At 44.3% G+C, this 21,721-nt stretch overlaps 1 protein-coding gene across 1 annotated transcript in view; it reads right to left on the bottom strand.

Moving 5' to 3' along the window:
- TRPC5 (transient receptor potential cation channel subfamily C member 5) overlaps positions 1-21,721 on the bottom strand; it is a 166,633-nt gene that overhangs the window by 55,385 nt on the left and 89,527 nt on the right. The window contains exon 4 of the mRNA XM_035112475.3: positions 4,214-4,550. Coding sequence (XP_034968366.1) covers positions 4,214-4,550 — 337 coding nt within the window. The remainder of the gene's footprint in view (positions 1-4,213; positions 4,551-21,721) is intronic.

Genomic DNA, 21,721 nt, shown 5'->3' on the forward strand with positions numbered 1-21,721 from the left:
ATGATGCGATGCTATTACTCTGGGTAGCAGCCAACATCAGTCCTATTCAGAGTAGATTCACTGAAATTGATGGACATGTCTAACTTAGATACATGAATTCCTTCCAGTAGCACCTTAGAGACCAACTAACTTTGTCATAGGTATGAGCTTTCGTGTGCATGCACACAAAAGCTCATACGTATGACAAACTTAATTGGTCTCTAAGGTGCTACTGGAAGGAATTTTTTTTATTTTTTGTTTCGACTACGTCAGACCAACATGGCTACCTACCTGTAATTAGATACATTACTTTCAGTGGGTCTACTCTGTATACAACTCAGCTGGAAAACTCTGTTTTAAAAATAATGCATCAAATGCATTGGACTAGATGACCCTTAGAGGGACGCCAAGGGGCATCTAGTCCAGGGATGTCCAGCAGGTCGATCGCGATCTACTGGTAGATCCCCGGGAGGTTTTGGTAGATCGCAGTCAATCGCTGGGTCCCTTTCCTTAGTGTTGGTAAAAAAAAAATCTGGTCCCACCCTCCATTGCTGCACGATCTGCAGAACAGAAGACTGAGTTTACTCAGTGAGGCTGTTTGTTTCCCCAACAATCTGTTGGTGAATGTGTGTTCCCCTTTCTCCCTTGAGCTTAGGCTTGAATTCTCAAAAACCGGGGCTTTCCTCCTCCCTAAGAAAAGCTAAACAACTTTGACCTGAACCCCCCCCCCCAAAAGGGGGTAGATCACTGCCAGTTTTTAATTCTGTGAGTAGATCACAGTCTCTTGGGAGTTGGCCACCCCTGGTCTATTCCAACCCTCTACAATGCATGATTCACAGCCAAAGAATCCCGGACAGATGGTCATCCAACATCTGTTTTAAAACCTGCAAGGAAGGAAATCCCAGCACCTTCAGAAGCAGTCCATTCCATGGTTGAACAGCTCTTAACTTTAGAAAGCTCTTCCTTATGTTTAATCCAAATCTACTATTTTGTAATCTGAATCCATTGGTTCAGGTCCTACCCTCTGGAGCTGTGTAAAACAAACTTTGCTTCATCTTCCATGTGGCAGCCCTTTAGCTTGTTGAAGATGCCTATCATATCACCTCTCTCCATACCCAACTCCCTCAACTGTCCGTCAAAGGGCTTGGGTTTCAGACTCTTCTACCTCATAAACCAGTTCTGCCTTACTGGTAAGGATCAGGTTCAATATAGTTGTTCCCCTTGTAGCTTCCTGTAAAGCTGATCAGGCAACCAACTTACACCTGCAGCAGGTATAGCTTCGTACATGCTCAGGCAAGAAAAGAAACATGGCACAGGTGCTGCAGGTCACTGCAGCAGCTCCCTCACCATTCATGCCTCTTGTTCTTACGTACACCATGATGCAGCACTTGGGGCCTCACCTCTCCAACTCCACTACTAAATGCCCTTGCAAACACCCCTGTTTACTAGTCCTGTTCACAAGCTCCTGATAGCCTGACTCTTATTCACAGGCAGCTTTTTTCATAGCAGAGGTAGAGACTCAGAGGCATTCTTAACCTCTTTTTGCAGTCGTGGTAAGGCTAGGCTTGTTCCTGTCACAACAGACTATGGCTTACAGTGACATCAAATTGCAGCCACAATCTACAGTACATTTTCTTCACTGATGTAGTTTAGTGTAGCAGCAAGGAGACTGAATCTGTCAAATTGTCTAGCAACCCTCTGTGTTTCCTGCGTAAAGGTTCATGAAGTGCATGAAATAAGCTGGAAATCCATATGTGGCTGACTGTTATGTCCACCAAATAAAAGTGCCGCTGCTGGAACATTCTAATAATGCTGGGAGAGCATTCTTTCTTAGGCTGAAAGCTTGCTAATCATCCATGATGCTAATAGTCCAGGAGCTAATGACTGGATATGTTTTCCTCATAGCTTGAGTTCTCCTATATGCCCACAGCTGCTTTGAGGTCAGGGCAGCTTAACCTGAAAGAGGGGAAGAAATATGTGTGTTTATGGAAGCATGCTTATTTGCCAAGCTCATCCCAATTAAGCTAATCCCCTGATAAAGAGCAGCAGGACAAAAAGAGACAGTGTCACCATCTAGCACTTCATCCCTGAGAAAGCTTAGCTTTTGACTCTTAATATTTGACGAGTGCTTCATATAGGTTGAAGTGGACATAAGAAAAATCATTGGAAGAAAAGGAAAAACAAAACAAAAACCCTCCCCACTTTGCCCACTTGAATCATCCAGCTCACCCAGTAAAATGTTTTTGAGAGCTTTAGTTAAAACAACATCCATTATCATTCCATTATTTGACCTTTGCCAGAATTATTATGATGAGTTATTTTAAGTGAGCGTGATGGTCTCCATCCATCTGCAGAGGAGCTGTTTTCAAAGGATGCACCTGTAGGGAAAAATCTCCTACAGGGAAAGCTTGAGACAAAGGGGAGTAAACTTTCCCCTACAGTTTGTTTGCAGGCTTCTGTTAGGCACAGAATGCCACTGTGCCAACCCAGCATGTTCTTTGCTGGTTTTCTAGGTGCAGCCCTTGGAAACAGCACCTGTGCAAATGTATCAACCTTATTTCACTGCATACTGGTCGCCACCGTGTAATAGTCACACACCCCTTTTTCAGACCCTGAAATCGGTCCCAGGGCATTTCCCATCATAATAGTCGCAGGGGAAATTGTGAGGTGAGATGGGGGTCAGCATGGGGGCTCCCGAGGCAGTGAGGTTGGGAGTCTGGGTCCTGAGCGGAGGTACAGTATCTGGAGGAGGCAAGGCAAGGCAATGCCAGGCCTGGGCTCCTGCTGCCCTTGCAGCCAGCCACCTTGGGCCGCACTGAGTTGAGAGGCAAGGAGGCAGCTTGGCCGAGGGGCTCCTGTTTTAAACCAGTGCCCTTGGCTCTCACCGTGCACTCTGGCCTTGGCCTGGACCCAGCCAAGAAGCCTGCTCACGCCCGCCTGCCTGAGCAGAGGTAGCAGGAGGAGGCGCGGCTGAGAAAGTTGCTGCTGCTGTCTCTGCTGCCGCTAACCTTGGGCTTGTGCTCTGGGACCCAGCCAAGAAGGGGGGAAGCAGCGGTTGAGCAACCACCTCTGCCACCCATCCCCAATCTGTCCCTCTGCCTCCAACACGTAATTCACTGCATAATAGTCGCATCCCCCCCCCCCCGGAAAGGAAAAATCAGCACAAAAATGCAATCATTATGCGGTGAAATACAGTATCTGTTTGCCTAAAGAAGGGATGGGGAGCCTGTGGGGCTCTATAGGTTGCTAGACTCCATCTGCCATCAGTCCCAGCCAGCCTGGCCAATAGCTTAGGACTGAGGGGGGATTGCCCAGCAACATCTGGAGGGCTGCAGGTTTCCCATCCCAGGTTCAAAATACCTTAGCTCATTTCCTTTCCCAAATACAGAAGCGTACTTAACGGGCTGGTGGCACTTTAAAAATCAGCAGATTCCAATAGTTTTCTAGGTGTTGTTAGACAGTTGTCAAGGATGATGGGAGCTGTATTTCAGCAACATCTGGAGGGCCACAAATTTCCCACTCCCGACAAAAAATATAATATTGAGAATAACATTTGAATAAACATAGAGAATAAGCTAAATAACTCAAAGATTGTAAATAGCTATTTTCTCTTGTATTGCAGCCATGTGTTCAGGCTCAGAAATCAAAGACAGGTTTGATCTAGGGCATTCTGTTGCACCTAGAGACTTCACCGTTAAATCCTTCCTTCAGGTATAAGCTATCTAGCCCAGCATTGGCTCCTCTGACTGGCAGAAGCTCTCCAGAGATCTTACTCATTACTCATGGTTATTAGCTGTGAGGGAATGGACCAGGGACCTTTTGAACGTGAAACATGTGCTCTGTCACAGTGCTTCCCCAAAGTGTGACAGTGAAGAGTGTGCCTCACAAACTGTAGTGTACACCATTTCACTGCTGCCCCTATAAATATTTTAACTCACTTGTACCATCTGGCTAACCCTAATCAGAAGCACAAACTAATGACAAATGAGGAAAAGAAAAGAAAAATTATACCTATCTTCTTCCCTCATCCCCATCCCAAACTGGTAGCAAAAACAGGGGGGAAAGGCTAAATCCAGGAGACTATTTGACCATTTTTCACCTGCAGAAGAGACAACAGCTACTGATTTGGAAATTATGGTGCTACACCTATTTGCATGGAAACAGCACCCCAAACCAAATTAATCTGCATTCAAATCCCATCAACCCTCACATGCTTTTGCATTCAGTGGTTTACCTAGAACCCAGGGGAGGATCATCCATTCAACGATGGTTGGAGGAGGTCCCTGCATGTGGAGGTCAGTCCTGACAATGTGCTGCGATGCCAGTAGGAGCATGAAGAGAAAGGTAAGGTAGGAGCCAGTGTGGCAGATAAACTTTATAAATGGCTTTTTGATGAACAGTCCCAGCCTGCTCTTAGGGGCAATCAAGTAGGCCACAGAAAGCACGGGAAACAGCAGTCCAATGGTGATGCATGTCAAGAGCTTGACCACCCAATGCTTTCGCCGCCATCCGGGAAAGCCATCATACCAAAGCGTCGCTAGCAGCTGCTGGCAGTTGGGCTGGGCAACAAACTGGAGAGAAAAAGAGGAAAGAGAAAGGGAGAATCTGAAACAGAAACATTGCAAAGAGGGAAAGCAAGGGATAAGCACAAGAATGAAAGAAGAGATTTTCTGGATGATGAGCACAAGAGTACTCTCCCCTCCTGTGGTTTCCAGCAACTGGTGCTCAGAAGCATTGCTTCCTCCAACTGTGGCAGCAGAGGATAGCCATTGTGGCTAGTAGTCATTGATAGCCCTCTCCTCCATGTGTTGGATGTGTTTTCAACACAGATGCCCATGTAGGCAGAGACTCCAGCCTGCACTGTTTTCTTCTCCCCCCACCTCCCCACTACCCTTTTTCCAGTATGGATGCCATGATGACCTACTGAGTGCCTGCTCAGTCTGTTGTCCAAGTGCTAATTACAGATGGGCAGCTTCGGGGGTTTGGGTTTCCCTTCTTAGAGTTCTTTTCCTGGAACCAAAGAGCCCTTTTCCAATATAGGACTGAGCTTGACAGCTGTTGAAATAGAGGTCTGTACTCTGTAAAGCAGGGCACATGGCCACATAGATTGTGTCACCCGCAACAGCAGGTGTATGTGACTCTTCTACAATTCTTCTCCCTGCATCTGTCCTCAGTAAAATGATTTCATTTTACAGACTTGGCTTTGCTACTAAAACTTAAGGGGGTTCATATTTCAAGCAGGAAATCCTTTCAAGATCTTGCTTCCTTTTCTAGTTTGTGCTAACCCAGAGGAAGAGCCATTAGGGGAAAAAACCAAACCAAACCATAGCTACTTAAACTTTTAATCAAACTTTTATCTCGGTCTTACTGAGAAAATGTACCAAAAGGTGCCATGAGCAACAGTGATATTGCCCCACCCCACTCCCAAGAACAGCAGTAGTCACTAAATATGCACATCACAGCAGGAAAGCAATTGAATTACTCTCTAGTCATTAAATGACACCCTCTATTGACTTAAGTTGCATGATTCTGGGCCGTCACTGGCAGTAGGCTTTCATTTAAATATCATGACACATTGTTTTTAAACCAAAGGGCATAATATTAAGGAAAAAAGAGTGCATGAAATCACCATAAAATGAAAGCCATCACAAAGGCAACTTAAGCAGGGTTATTTCAACCATATGAGAAGCTTTCCAAGTTTTGCATTTTCTACTAAAAATCTCAGAGTCATTGACACAGTGCCTTGGGAGGGGGGGCTGACCTAGAGCGGGCCCCTAGGAGGGGGCTGCTTATATTCCTCCACACTCAGCTCATAGACTGCTGGGATAGCTCAGTTGGTACAGCATAACCCACCTCATGAGAAGAGAAGTCTCCCTGGAAAAGACCCTGCTGCTGGGAAAGATTGAGGGCCCAAGGAGAAGGGGACAACAGAGGACGAGATGGTTGGACAGTGTTCTCGAAGCTACCAACATGAGTTTGACCAAACTGCGGGAGGCAGTGAAAGACAGGAGTGCCTGGCGTGCTCTGGTCCATGGGGTCACGAAGAGTCGGACACGACTAAACAACAACAACAACAACAACTCAAGGGTTGTGGGTTTGAGCCTCATGTTGGGCAAATGATTCCTGCATTGCAGGGGGTTGAACTAGATAACCCACATGGTCCCTTCCAACTCTACAATTCTATGATATTATGTGGGGCTCTGAGCTTCTTCTTCTTCTTCTTTGGCGATCACTCGTAGCCGAGTAAGATTGTCTTCCATAAGACAATCTTAACAATGGGTCCGTAAGTGACTGTGGAGGCCAATTCTGGATCCACACGTCCTTCCACAATGGGGACATTAGTTTCCAGGCGGGAGTTCATCACGGTGTGGATTTGCCAAGTTCTCCCTTGCGTCTTGAGATCGAGTTTCTTCAAAGCCCATGACACCTTTGATAAAGGATGTTCTCCAACTGGAGCACTCGTGTCAAAGTAGGAGTGGGTGTGTCCCATTTCAGAAACCCTGGAGAGCTCCTGCTGGTTAGAGTATACAATACTAAGCTAGATGGACCTTTGGTCTGACTTAGTCTGAGACAGCTTGCTCTGTTCCACATCAAAGCCACGTGCCTTTGGGTTATAGGGAAAGAGCTTTGAAAAGTTGGGGTGTGTTTTGCAGACAAACCTATGATCCCACACACAGTTCTTTCTTGAAATAAGCCTTTGCATGTCATGTTAATGATAAAACCTGGCGCTGGCCCCAGAGCCACAGGCCTGAGAATACTATGGTATCACCCCACTACCCTGCATGTCTGCCTCTTCTCTTGTGGTCATAAGCCAATGTGCTGCTGATGCTTTTGGTGTTATTCCCAACACTGTCAGTTCTGAACATGATTTTCATACTGTTCTATAATTTTTCCTCATTTGCCGTGGAAAAGGAAGAATGACTGCAAACATCACATCTATTATTCTTCACGTGAATCTGCCATATGGGTCAGGCTTCACTATAAGCTGAATATTTTGCGCAGAGGAAATAAGGAGGACATAGCGTAAGCACTAAAAAATGCTGAGCATACTTCATTTTATATTTCCTCCATCAATCATGCTTTGGGCAAACTGCATTTTGTTATAGCCACAGTTACATTTGCATCCCTAGCCCTTTCTTCTTTTTCTTTTAAGCGACAATGAAATGATGAAGCATTAATTATACATGTTCAATAATCAGCAGTGAGGAGATGATGTACTTTCACCCTGTATCAAAGCAGCTACCAGCACCATCTTTTCTTTATTATCAGGCTGTGTTAGAAGGCTAGGCAAATCTGTTAAGCCATGACATTTTGGGCAAAAAATTATAGGGAAACTCAGCTCCCTCCACAACACTTTTCTTATGCTTGCAATTTCAAGAACCAAGATCAAGGAAAATATATTAAAGTGTATAATCCGGTAATAGTTTTGTAATGTTTGTTTGTATCTCCCTATCTTTACATCTTTTTGATTTTCCCGAACAACACTTTACAACAAGGAAAGAAAAACATCAAGGATAAGGAAAATAATATTTCACTGTCCATCACAATAGTTTAACTGAAAGGAATTTGGGGTAGAAATCAAAAATTTTGGTAACCCAGAAATTCCTAAACCCCCTTTTCCCCAAATGAAAAACAGAAAACCACCAGCCTTAGGCTATGATCCAACCTTCTGCAGATGCAATGACCATACATGGAAGGATCATCATAGGGCTCATTAGAAAGCAGGTCCCCTCCTTGGCATATGCTTGTAGGTACATACAAAAAGAGGTTCATTGTAGAGATTGTGAGATTTGTGTGGTTATGCAAATCTGAACTCAGAATCCAAGTGTTTAGAACTGGGTGGACTCCATGATTCCTGGTCATTGCCCATGTTGGCTACCGTGCATGGAAATTGTTGAGCAAAATTTATGGCAGACACTCACTTAGGTAAGACTGGTCTAGGAGGTGGCTTTGTACTACTCCACTGCAAGTAATGTCCTTCTTCTGTGCGAATAGTCATGATTTAAAAGGTCACGCTTGGTGTCATGGTTTCTCCTACTTCTATTGCAATTAGTTTTCTTCCCACGTGTTCCTTCAGGGTAACTTCAGAACACCACACAGCCTATCATATTTGGCCATGTGGTGACATCACTTTGATAAAATTGAGGGCAACTGAGAGTTAGGGAATCTTTATGAATAAGTGAGCATCCTCTGCTAAAGGGAGCTGAAAAATCACGGAAGAGGCAAGGCATTTTCTGGTGCTGCTGAAGATCTTTGCAAACACAGGTGTCTTGGCACAGACCTCGTAATATACAGCTCAAGATATTGCTTATCATTTGGCAGACCGTGACACTTCTCAGGGTATTACTTCCCTGATCTATAAACTATGAAAACACAATGGGTGAAGCAAGCAAAGCCATGGTGGGTGACTGCAACAGAATCATTGGGAATAGGGAGGTTTAGAATTCAGTGCATTCTCAGATTCCCGATTGTTCTTCTACAGACGTGACTTTACCTGCCCCACACCTGACATCATATTATATCATAGGTGCAGTTAGGTAGGGCAGGACAGGACAAATCAAGATGCCAGGAAGGCATCTTGAATCTGGCCTACAGACTAGAGGTTTTCCATCTCTGATTGAGATCCATTTCTCTTTGGGTTCATACCCAGATTGGGGATGGGATGGGCCTTGGTTTCCCTGATGGATGACCTTTGCTGGGAGAGGGACATGGGGAGTTCAAAACTGTTACTCTTGCTATCTCATCAGCTTTTGATGGTATCCTCCTGGACCACCTGTTGTGGGATGAGAGATTGAAGCACTGTGTTACAGTGCCTTCTCTCCTTTTTATAAAACTGGTTTCAGAGAGCAACCATGGGTGATTTTTATGACCCCTTGGCAGTTATGCTGTGGGATGCTGAAGGTAACCAACTTATCCACAATGCTGTTCAACATCCATATGAAGCCACTAAGAGTGGTCAAAAGGAAGTTGAGAGAATGGTACCCTCTGTATGTTGATGATGCCTTTGGAATTTTGGGGTTAATGATTTTGTAGGAGGCATGCAGTTTAATTTAAAATGGATTCGTATTTTTTTTTAAGTGCAAAGAGAAAGAAAGCAAAGAATTTAAAATGTAAACCATAAAGCACCATAGCCTGGAATGACAAAAGTTCAAAGATGCAGTGCATCACCAAAGGAGTAACAATAATGTATTAACTCATACAAAGCTCCCCATTACAAATAATAAAGCTATATAAAAATGAAATCATTCTCCACCTCTGAGCTCCATCAATATTAAGATTAAAGGTTCTATAAAGTTTTAGATAAGCCAAATGTTTGTACATACTGCTGGCACAGAAAGACTATGTACCTCAATATTCATATAAGAAATAAAACCATGTCATATAGAAAAACAACAACCAATGATCATTGGAGCCCTACCCTTCAGATACTTTTAGTTTTTGAGATATCTTTTCAAGAAGGGCAATTTGGTAGACTCTTCAGTACGCTGGTGATATTGTTGGAGTCTTGGAGCTAAACGTTTTATAGGTGGTATGCAGTATACTTTGGCAGATGGATATATGTTCTGCATAGCATATAGGACAGCAATTTCATAGAGGCATGGGATAATATTACAGGTACTTTAGACTTCGGAAAAGTCAGAGAGGGGGAAATGGTTTTATTAATTGAACTATTCAGGGGGACTGTTGGATTATTACAAGATTGATTTAATTGCTTACATCTTTAAGTGCTTGTGTCAGGATGCTGTCAGCGGCTCCCACCTGGTTGCCCAGGAAAGTATAAAGACAAGGAAAGGTTTGTTACCGTCCTTTTTTATTTCAAACTTTACAGAGAGAGGCTGTAGAACCCAGCCTTTTAGAGAATGGTGCTGTCCCCAGTGAATCTCCACCCCCGTCTCTCCCACTTCCTCATTCCTCATTCTCATCATCTCTTCTACGGGTGCTGCTACATGCCCTCTGTCTTTGAGCTCTTTGCTTTCCTACTTTTAAGGCTCACCGGGTTCTGGGAAATGGAGGGTCTGGGATACTTTCTAATGACAATGTATCAGCCAGCTGCTGCTCTGGTTCTTCCTCCTCCTCCTCTCCCATTATTCCCCAACTTCCCCCCTCATCTGCCTCTGAGCTGTGATCTCCAGCAAACCCCTGTTGTAAATCTAAACTGTCTTCCTCTTCCTCCTCCCTGGAAGGGGCAGGATGGAGAGGCTGTCTCCACCATTCCTCCTCTGCCCAGTCCCTGACAGCTTACAAAGGAGAAGGCTGAAATGCAAAGTGAAACTAGAAGGGCTAGGAGAAGAAAAAGGGAAGCGAAAGTTCCTGAGAGACCAGTTGCTAAGATAAACTGAGTAATGCTGATCAAATAATTAGGTGCCAGGGCATGGCATAAGACTTATTAGAGGAAAATCTGTGAGATCTCATTCACATTTCTACTTGCCCCGCCATTTTCCCCTGGAGAAAGCCACTCTTTACTAATGAATTGGAACAAACATCCTTTGCGTTTTCCGCAGATTGATGTTTGTTCTGAGGTCAGTGGTAAAAAGCGTGTTTTCCAGGGGAAATCATAGGGGGTGGGGAGGCAAATGGAAAACCACTTGGACCCATGCTTTCCAGGCATGGGGCAAGTGAAGTGTGAACAAGTCCTGAGAGTAGTAAGAACTGGTGTTGGTAATAATTAGGTAATCACAGAAATGAGGAAGTTTTGAATCTTGAATCCAGAGCCTGTAAAACTTTTGCTTATATGCAGCTTTTCTTAGTTGTGACCTAAGAATTGTGAACTTGGGTGACGATATTGAGTGATTCTTTTAAATGGAAATCTAGCATGCTGGGCTATGAACAGTGGGAAGTGAAAATCAGGGGTATATAATCTGAAATGGCTCAGGACCTCAATACTTTAAGGGCTGCCTCTCCCCATACAAACTGTCATGGACCCTGTGCTTGTCATCTGAGGCCCTTCTCTGTGTCCCTCCTCCCTGAGGGGTTTGTAGGGTATCAACATGAGAACGGTGTTTTTTTTCTTGTGGTGGCTCCCTAACTGTGGAATGCTCTCTCCAGAGAGGTTCACCTGGCACCTTCATCACATGTCTTTAGGCACCAGGCAAAAACATTCCTCTTTACTAGGCCCTTTGGCCATTAAATAATATATGGCCTGTTAAGGCTCTCTCTCTCTCTCTCTCTCTCTCTCTCTCTCTCTCTCTCTCTCTCTCTCTCTCTCTCTCTGTGTGTGTGTGTGTGTGTGTTGTTATGATTGTTTTATTATTATACTGTCTGTAGCCAGGGCAGTCTCGAGCAGGTCGGGTGCCCTGGCGCTGAGGGGCGGAGATCGCTCTGGCGCCCCTGCCCTCGCAGGGCGCGGCATGGTTTCCGTGCGGCTTTGCAGCGAAGCGCCCCGCCTACCAGCCCGGCCCCCTGGTGCACCGCGCCACCGGGACTCTACCTAGAGCCGGCCCTGTCTGTAGTTTTGCTTTTTATTATGTTTTTATTATTGGTGCTCTTTAAAACGTGCAACTGCATGCAAAAAACAAGCACAACAGGATAAATTCTTACTGAAATGCTATGAATTTTCAGGAGGACTTTAAAAAAAATCACAAACTAATGGGGAAATGTAGAGAACTGAACACAATATTGTAAAAACTGAGAAAAAACAAAATTTACAGATTTGCTCATCCTTAAGCTTTCTCTGCCCGCTGGTACTAATGAATGATTCCTGTCTACCGTAAATGCTATATATTGTTTTTATTGTGTTGTTTTCACTGTACATTGAATTGTCTTTGAAATGTTGTTTTGTTTTGTATTAAATTGTTTTATTGTGCATTGCCCATGATATTATTTTAATTAGAGGCAGCATATACTTCTTTTAAAATGAAATAAAAAGTGATAAGCCTAAACTTTCATTATTCAAAATCTCCTCATTATGTGAAACTTATAACATTTCCTTCCATGCCCTGTTCTGGTAGTGAAATTGTGGATAATAAATGGTCCTTTCCTCTTATTCAAACTGTTCCAAGACAAGCCAAATGTTTCGTGTGCCCCTGAGGCCATCAGGATGCATTACACACATCAATTGTGAAAGTATTAATCTACCTTAGAGTCCTTCATGCCTCACAGTGTTTTGTAACGTGTGAAAATGGCTCCTCGGAGGAGGAAAGACTGCAAAGAATAATGAAGACCGTAAAGACTTCCCTGATTTCACAGCTTTAGAGCTAAGACCGAGTACTAACCTAAAGCTTAAAACAAAAATATGTGGGATATATCCAGCCTCATTTATTCAACATGCTTAAATTAATACATGAAGGTGTTAAGACAATAGTGTAAGCTATCTTGTCAGGCCTACATAGCTAACAAACCTCACCTTGGGAGGAAGGGTTACTAAAGCCTTTTTCCACAATGTGAACCAACCAGTATGGATGTCTGGACTGGTTTCTCAAAGAACCAGATTAGCAAGCCATCTTTGTGTTTCTATAAACATAATTTAGAAACTCTTTCCATTTTTGAAACTTGTACTGCCTGTCTTTTCTTGGTGCTGTATGGAAAAGCACATGAATCTGACATTTGAAGAGTTTGTAAGTAAACCATTTTTAACTTACCAAAAATGTTTTCTTTGCCAAGGAAAGTTGGAAACTTAGGAAAGAACCTAGAAGAGGATATTTTAAAGGTGTAATAACCTATATTTCCATACTTTACTTTGTTGCATGTTTTGTGATTTTAAATTTCTTAAGGTGCTCTCTCTCACCAAAGAGTGCCTGCTCCAAAACTTGAATCTAAGCATCCAGGGAATTCTCCTTTTATTCTTTAACCAAATTACTAAATAAATAAATAAATATCAACAAAATTAGCATTGTTCACTCCTGAAGATGACAGTTGGAAGCATTGCTCAAAGAATCATGAGTGCTATTGAAAACTCTGCACAACCCATTTGCTTGCTATTTAAATGAGATGAAGGCTAACATCGTCGAATACTTCTGCCCCAATACCTTGTTGTTTCCTGTAATATTTTCTCAAAACACTGTTTTCTTGGAACTGACTCACAAATCACAGCAGGCAGCCTCTTATGCATTAGCCTTCCAACAGGAAAGAGAGGCTAACCCAATCTGAATTTGAACAACATGTTCTACTAATGCATGTGCTCCAATTGTTCCTATATACCAAGGAAATGGTCCTTATTTTCTTGTACATTGAAATGATACTTTGGGGTGCATGCACATGTATGTGTTAACATGCACAGGGATGAACTAGAGTTGATAAGGAAGTGTAGCTCAGAGGAAGAGAATATGCTTTATAGGCAGGAGGTCACCTCCAGTTAAAAGGACGAGGGAGCAGTTGATGGCAAAGACCTGCACCTGAGACTCTGGAAAACTGCTGTCCGAGTGGACAATAATGGACTTGATGGACATATATCCTGTCCCAGTAGAAGTCTGCTTCTGATTCCACCCCTTCCCCCTGCTCCCCACATACTGCTTCTCCCAGTTTCAGGGTGGAGCATGATCGGTAGGGAGAGTGGCAGGAAGACTGCATGGCATAGCTGCCAACTCTCCCACCGAAAAATGCGGGATCAGCAGCGGCGCGGCACCGGAAGCCACTTCTATGCATGTCCGGACATGTGTAGAAGCAACTTCCGGTGCCAGCGCCACCCAATTTCCGGTGCCCATACATAGGTAGTGTGGCACTGGAGGTCGCTTCTACGCATGTCCGGATATGCGTAGAAGCGACTTCCGGTGCTGCGCTACCCATGTATGGGCACCGAAAATTGGGTGACGCCAGGACCCAAAATGGAGCCTCCCTGGCACGTAAGAAATCCGAGGGATTTACAGGATTTTTTTCAATCCGGGCTGCCATCGGGAAACTGTTTAAAATACGGGGGTTTCCCGTGAAAAACAGGAGACTTGGCAGCTATGCTGCATGGTAAAATTGCTATCAGCCAAGTGGTAAAAGCCCAGGTTGCATTCAATTATACTTGAATTATACTCAATTATACTTAGGAGTAGCCCCACTGAAATTGATGTCCCTAAATTAGCCATGTCCATTAATTTCATGAGTCTAATCCGAGTATGGTCGTTGTTGGATACCTCATGGCACCTGATACTGAGATTCAGTCCCTCCCTGGAGAACCTGAGAAAAAAGCTGAATCCTGAAGATGAGGTGAGGGGAATCTGCCTTCCCCCAACCTGGTGCCCTTGAGATGCTGCAGAACTATTGCTGTATAACTTCATCCCTGCCATGCTGGCTAGTGCTGGTGTGAGTTGAGTCAAATGACATCTAGAGGGCACCAGGTTGGGGGGGGCAGGTAGTTCTGGATTCCATTGTGCCTGCATCTTCATGGGTTTTGAGAGTGCTGCTCCACTTCCATCTTTCCTGTAGCCAACTATCCAGATAGTAACTTTTGCTGACTATTAATAGGTGGATGAGAAAGAGCCCTGCCACTTCAGAGCAAAGGCCCATCTCTTCCAGCATCATGTCTAGTAGCATTGTAACCAGCTATCTCCCCAAAGCCAACAAGTTGGACAAGAAGATGATAGTTTTCTCCTGTGTCTGCTGCTTTAAAAATATTATCCAGAGGTATATTGCTCCTGGGCATGGAGGTTCCATCTAGTCTTGTGTTACAATTGCAACAGTTTTTTAATAAGCTCAACTTGGTCCATTGTATAATCATGCATTCTCTCCCCTTTTTAATTTTTTTAACGCAACCTGCTTCAAAAGCCAGTATAGTATAGACCAGGCATCCCCAAACTGCGGCCCTCCAAATGTTTTGGCCTACAACTCTCATGATCCCTAGCTAACAGGACTAGTGATCGGGGAAGATGGGAATTGTAGTCCAAAACATCTGGAGGGCCGAAGTTTGGGGGTGCCTGATATAGACTATTGGCAGGTAAATGAATCTTATCTTTATAGGGTTGGGAAGGTTCCACTCTCAATGAATATCTTGAGCCAAATATAGGGATTTGCAGGCCCTAAATTTCTACAGTTGTGATTACATTTAAATGTCCTTAATTTATTGCCGATATCCATTTCATGCTGGTTCATCTTAGGAGGAAAGAGAAAAGGTAGGTGAAGACTAGAGATGGGGAAGAATTTTGATTCAGTTGACATTTAAAGGCAAATCTAATTTTTTCTTCCTGAAATAATCTGCAAACCAAAATGCAGCTGCCCTTTGAAATCTGGCACTTTTCTGGATTTTGCAGTGCTGTTCTGCAGACAAGTAGTGTGTATAAAGGTGCATATGCTGTGGTAAGGTATGCATAGAAATGCACATATCACATGAACTAACATAGGAACTGCATTATGTTAGGAGAATTGCTTTGCAAAAATGTGTATATCAGGCAAAATTACACACAAAAATGGAGAAACTAGGGTAAATTTGTGTTAAAATGCTGATGTCTTTTCATGAGGACTTTTTTAAAATTGTAAGCTGATGTAAAAATGTGGGGAACTGAGGGCAAGATTGCCAAAAAGGGAACTCAGAGAAACCCAAACTGGCAGATTCACCCATCCCTAGCAGAGACAGGGGTGCCTCTCAGGTCCAGGGCCTTGTAGCCCACGAGGCCCCCAAACCACCACTCAAATGGGACAGATGACGAGGCCAGCAGCAAATAGGCCCTGCTTAAGCAGCTGGGCTGCATGTTGAGGCCCAATGGGAGCTGGCCTATTCCTATTTCTAAAAACATTTTATAGTCAGGGAATAAGCAGCTGGGCGCATGCCTGGTTACAGATGCTCATTTTATTATCTTATTCTGCAACAAAATGGTGCTGATTCCCAAGTAAATGTCCTTAGCATCAGGGCAACAGAAGCAAACAAACCCAATGTTATTCCTGTAGTTATGCTGTTGCTACGGTAGAATTGAAGCGAGTTTTTAAAATGTTCGGTCTATTATTTTTAATTTAAAGATTCTGTCTGGGGTTTTTTTGTTTATTGTTTGCCTCTAACAGTAGGAATGTAGTAAAAGATATAGCACATGCAGTGGTGTTGGGCAGTGGGGAGGAAAAGAAGACTGTGTGCTTCACAACTAAAGCTATATGTGTTTGTAAGGCATATGCACACACACACACACACACACACACACACACACACCTGAGGTTATAGAGGATCACATTATTATCTTCCAACCTGCAGACTGAAATAATGTAAGAGCAGTGTCACAGGGCCACACAAGCTTGCCCCACCCCTGTTTCAAAATAGTCCTTGTCAATGCATGTGGTGCTATGACTCCAGAAGACTTGGGGTGGTAGACGGAGGACTTTGGATTACAAGTAGAAAACTCTAAGTACTGATGCAAAGAGAAAAGAGTTTCTAGTTCAATCCCATTTTCCAACAGTTGTTCTACCACAGGCCCGGCTCTAGGTAAGGTCCCGGTGGCGCGGGGCGCCAGGGTGCCGGGCCGGCGGTGGGCGCTCGTGGCAAAGCCGCATGGAAGCCATGCTGCACGCTGCGAGGGCGGGGGCGTCGGAGCGATCTCCGTGCCTCAGCGCCAGGGTGCCCGACCTGCTTGAGACGGCCCTGTTCTACCATCTTGTCCCACTTTATAGGAACAACATAAGAACATATGGTGATGCCTTATTCCGAGTCAGATTATTGGTTCATTTACCTCATATTACCTACACTGACTGGCAGTGGCTCTCTGTCAGGAGTTGGAGTCAGGCATAGGTCAGAAATTAAACAATAAAGCACCTGATGTCAGTGACGTTAACTCTATATTCAAATAAACAACTCAGTTCTAGTGGTCACAGTTACCCTTCCCAGTAAGTATTGCCCCAAGGAAGCAGTTGCACTGCCCCCTAAGACTCCTCCCCTGGGTCCAGCAACCTGAGACTCCTTTGTATTCTCTCTCTTTGCTCTATGTAATCTGGGAGACTGGAGCAGGGAAGACTCCCTGGATTCTTTAGCAACCTGCCTGCAGACTGCCTCTTGACCCCCGCACCCTGCTTCTGCTTCTGGGACCACTCTGCCACAGTCCCTTCCTGCTCACTAAACCCTGTTACCTCTTCAGCTTCTGGCACCTCCTCCTCCCAGTCTGCTCTCTCTTCTCCCTCTGACAACTCGTCGTCATCCCACCACCAACCCCCTGGTTAGTGCCTCCCACCCCTCCTCTGCATCCAGCCAGTCCATGTCACTCTCCATGGTTCTGGGCACGGGGCATTTTCACTCCTACCTGGAGCTGTTGGTGATGGAACCTGGGCCTTCTATATGCAATGTGGGTGCTCTGCCCCTGACCTACAGCCTCACCTCTTGACACTACTTGCATTAAACTTGTGTGTGTGTGTGTGTGTGTGTGTGTGTGTGTGTGTTGAATATAATAAAACCCAACCTTCTTCTCTTTCCTCCCTGCCATTACTAACACCAGCAATCATGTTGACAGCAGCCTAGTTTTCTTCCTCCTTTCTGTCCCCCATGGACAAAGCACTTAATGATATCATGGCTCCGAAAACGGGTAAGCAGTTCTCGCCATGTCTGGGGTCCAGGCTGTCTCATTTTGGGCCTGGGTGAATCATAACTGTGAAATGACAGATTGATGGCTATTGCAAGAGGACAGTGTGGGTGGTGGGGTGCGGAAGCAACAGGGGGTTATGGCACACACAAAACAATACAAAAAACACAGCAGCCATGAGAACTCCACCACTGCAGCCAGGAATCGTAACAATTCCTCTGACCGAAATCCCTAATGGGCTTCTGATGAATCAGTCTCCTTGGCTCACCCTTTTCCTAAAGAGATGAGCCACGAGATCGTTGTGTCTCCTTGTCATTTGCAAATGATGATCCTGATCACCATTCCAATTTGGCTGCAGAAGAAAGGACTTACACTGATTTTTGTGTGTGTGTGTGTGAAACCTATCATACTGAAGCTTATTTTAATAAATGCTTTTGCATTTGCAAACAAGCCTGGTGTCAGCAGGTGGCAACCATGGGTAACTGCCAAGGACCCAGTGCAATGAAGCCTGCCCTGGAGCTCCTATTCAGCAATGGCTGGGCCTGGGAGCCCATATTTTGATTTCTCACAAAGGAATTGAATTTAGGTTTATCAATGCAGTAGAACAAACTCCTTTGGAAAGTGGTGGACTCTCCCTCATGGGATGTTTTAAAGCAAAGACTGGATGGTCATCTCTCTTGGATTCTTTAGTTGTGATTCCTGCATTGCAGGGGGTTAGACTAGCCCTTGTGGTATCTTGCAAATCTGTGATTCTATTATGATAATTACATAAACATATGTAATGTTTAAAGCCCTAAATGGCCTCAGTCCAGTATACCTGAAGGAGTATCTCCATCCCCATCGTTTTGCCCGGACACTGAGGTCCAGCACCGAGGGCCTTCTGGCGGTTCCCTCATTGAAAGAAGCCAAGTTGCAGGGAACTAGGCGGAGGGCCTTCTCGGTAGTGGCGCCCGCCTTGTCGAACACGCTCCCTTCAGATGTCAAAGAGAATTACAACTACCAGACTTTTAGAAGACATTTGAAGGCAGCCCTATTTAGGGAGGCTTTAAATGTTTAATAGATTACTGTATTTTATTTTTCTGTTGGAAGCTGCCCAGAGTGGCTGGGGAAACCCAGCCAAATGGGCGGGGTATAAATAAATCATTATTATTTATTATTTATTTATTTATTTATTTCCTGAATTTCCCTGTCATATGCAGAGCACATGCTCTACCACTGAGCTACAGCATACCAGGCCAGATTGCCCATCTAACTCAATATTACATACTCTGACTGGAAGCAGCACTCTGGGGACTTTCTCAATACATACTCCCTGCAAGGGATGTCTCTCCCCTTTAGCATTTTATTCCTAACAAAGGCATACTGCCCACAGTGATCTTTTAGTACAGTATTAAATCTATACATACTTTGCAAAGTGATAAACTCCTTTACGAAGTGATACATTAATACAGTACTACTATTTAGCTCAGGTGTAAAAAGATAGCTTGCAAGGAAGGGGAAAGGCAAGGCATTACATTTATAGATGTTTATACTTATCATTAAATAAAAAAGCTTCCATATATCATAGAAGGCAAATTGTCTTTTCATGCAACTGGCGGAGAATTAATTATACAGGAAATATTACAATATGCCCTACAGTGATTTTGGTAGAATATTGTTTATAAATGTCAAAATTCAAAATGAAACGCTCAGTATCTCCCTGCCTTTCGGGTCCTGGAAGCTCTGTCCCTATGCAGGATGGATGCACACCATGAATTTCAAATATACCAAGGGCATTTGATGAATTATTTACAAGATGGGAGGGACATAATTGCTTGTGATATATTTATGCATGCTGTGGATAAAAATAAGGCAATTTCAGCACAGTACAAAACCTTTTGTTTCATCAGTTGGTTGTGCATCTGTGAACACATATTTATTTCCTCCACTAGTTAAAGTCCATAAGATCAAGCGATCATGTTGTTATGAGGTTGTGGGGTCCCTAGGGTCCCCTTCTAACTCCTGGAACCCCTTTCTAATTCCTGGGTGCCAGACACGGGATTCAGCATGTTAACATGAAAGACAGGAGCCAGCCCAGTGATGGCCTGCTTTAGATTGGTCGTTAGCTGTCAGAAAGACAAAGCCTTTGAAGTAGAGTTTGTAGAGCTGGAAGGAGGGCAGTTGTTTTAGGACTGCAGTTGTGGATGATATGGGCTGGAAGAAAAAGAGTGGCAGTACAGTGTGGTGTAGACTTGTAATCTGGGGAACCGGGTTCGCGTCTCTGCTCCTCCATATGCAGCTGCTGGGTGACCTTGGGCTAGTCACACTTCTCTGAAGTCTCTCAGCCCCACTCACCTCACAGAGTGTTTGTTGTGGGGGAGGAAGGGAAAGGAGAATGTTAGCCGCTTTGAGACTCCTTCGGGTAGTGATAAAGCGGGATATCAAATCCAAACTCTTCTTCCTCTTCTTAAACACAGCAAGCTGAAGAGAGGAAGAGCACAAAGTGGGCTGACTGTTTGAATCCAAGGCTGCAGCTATGGGAGAAACAAAACACTCTGGGAGTGTAATGTTGGAAGCCCCTGCATCATAGTCTCAAGTTGTATATATGTGTGTGTAAATAAGCCATATATCATAAAGACACCACAATCTCTGCTGCGCCTCATTTCCAAAGGAAACACAAACCTAGGCAAGTACCTGAAACCCCTGAAATTGATCACGGTTGTGGAGATTGGGGTGCCATATAACAATATTCTTAAAAGAGGCAAACAGGTTTGAAGCACATCTTGCATTCATATTAACTGCCTTATTTATTTGGATTTCAAAGGACAGATAGATAGAAAAGACCCTCTTCTAGGTTTCCAATAGATGTTCAACAGCCCCTGAGCATCAACACACACTTTCCTCATTGATCCTCTCTCTAGACCAGCCGATTTTTGACCTTCCTTTCCTCTCTTAAGAACATACAAAGAGCCTGCTGGATCAGACCAATGGTTCATGTAGTTCAGAATCCTGCTCTCACAGTGGCCAGGCAGCTGCCTATGGGGAACCTGCGTGCAGGACCCAAGCACGAGAGTACTCTCCCTTCATGTGGCCTCCAGCAACTGGAATTCAGAAGCACTGCTTCCTCCAACAAGGTAGAGCATAGCTATCATGGCTAGGCCTGGGAGATATCTGGTTTTCAACATTGTGATATTTCACCAGCTAAACACCATGATATAACAATATATGATAATGTCTGAAAGAAGGATGGAGCTGTGAAGAGGCATCGGCTGGCTTCCCAAGTCGCCCCCCCCCCCAATTTGATTTTTGTATTGCGCGCACACACATGCACGAGCACATGCACACACATATACACATCATGATTCACAATGTATTGCCAGGTCAAACACTATGAAACTGATACTATTACGATACAGACTTCAAACCAGTTTTTGGATGATATATTAATATATCGCCCAGTCTTAATCATGGCTAGAAGCTGTCCATAGCCTCTCCTCCATGAATCTGTCTAAACTGCTTTTAAAGGCATCCAAGTGGATGGCCTTCACTGCCTCCTTGGGGAGTGAGTTCCATGGTTTAAATATGCACCCCACTACAAATCCCAAACCCCACAGTTTACTAATATCTCCCTGCCACTGTCACCACTGACAGGAGGTGGGTGTGAAGAGAAGAAAGCCTTTCTCTCCTTTCCCCCTTCCTGCAGGACCACTGCCATCTGTAGGTGAGAAGGCAATGAAGAAGACAAAGTATTTTTATAGCAGCAGCAGCAGCAACAACAACAACAACAACAACAGGGGAAGAGCAGGAAGGCTTGAAAAACCTGCCCCACACTATCTTCCTGCCTGTTCCCAAATACCTCCTCCTTGTCTCCTAGGCTGCTCACTGGCCTGGGCAGTTCCACAGCTACTGTCTTTCTTTGTGGCCCCTTTCTTTCTCCTCTGCCTCCAGTGCCGCTGAGGTGCGGTTTGTGTTGTGCTGCCATGCTGCTGTTGGTGTGGCCCCCCAGTGGAAGCCACACTAACTGCAGCATGACAACTATTTTTTCCCTTACAAGAATATTATATAGTAAGATAGCCCTTTTGCCTTAATGTATTTATTTGTTCCCTCAAAGTTGAGCTAAATCTTTATCATATCCTGCACAAATATGCCTTGCATTATTTCCAGTCTTGAATTGTGCTTCCTCTCTGGTGCTTCATGGGGATTGGGGAGGGGGAGGGGAATGATGCTAGATTACTGAGTAAAATATCATTTCCGACTTCAAGAGGCAGAACAGCAACAACATCAGTTTGAAACCAACTAAATTTTGTTGGATTGTTATACATTTTTGCTGCTTTCATTCCCCCCCCCTGTTT

The sequence above is a fragment of the Zootoca vivipara genome, chromosome Z2 (assembly GCF_965207765.1).
Source record: "Zootoca vivipara chromosome Z2, rZooViv2.hap1.1, whole genome shotgun sequence".
NCBI classification, from domain to species: domain Eukaryota; kingdom Metazoa; phylum Chordata; class Lepidosauria; order Squamata; family Lacertidae; genus Zootoca; species Zootoca vivipara.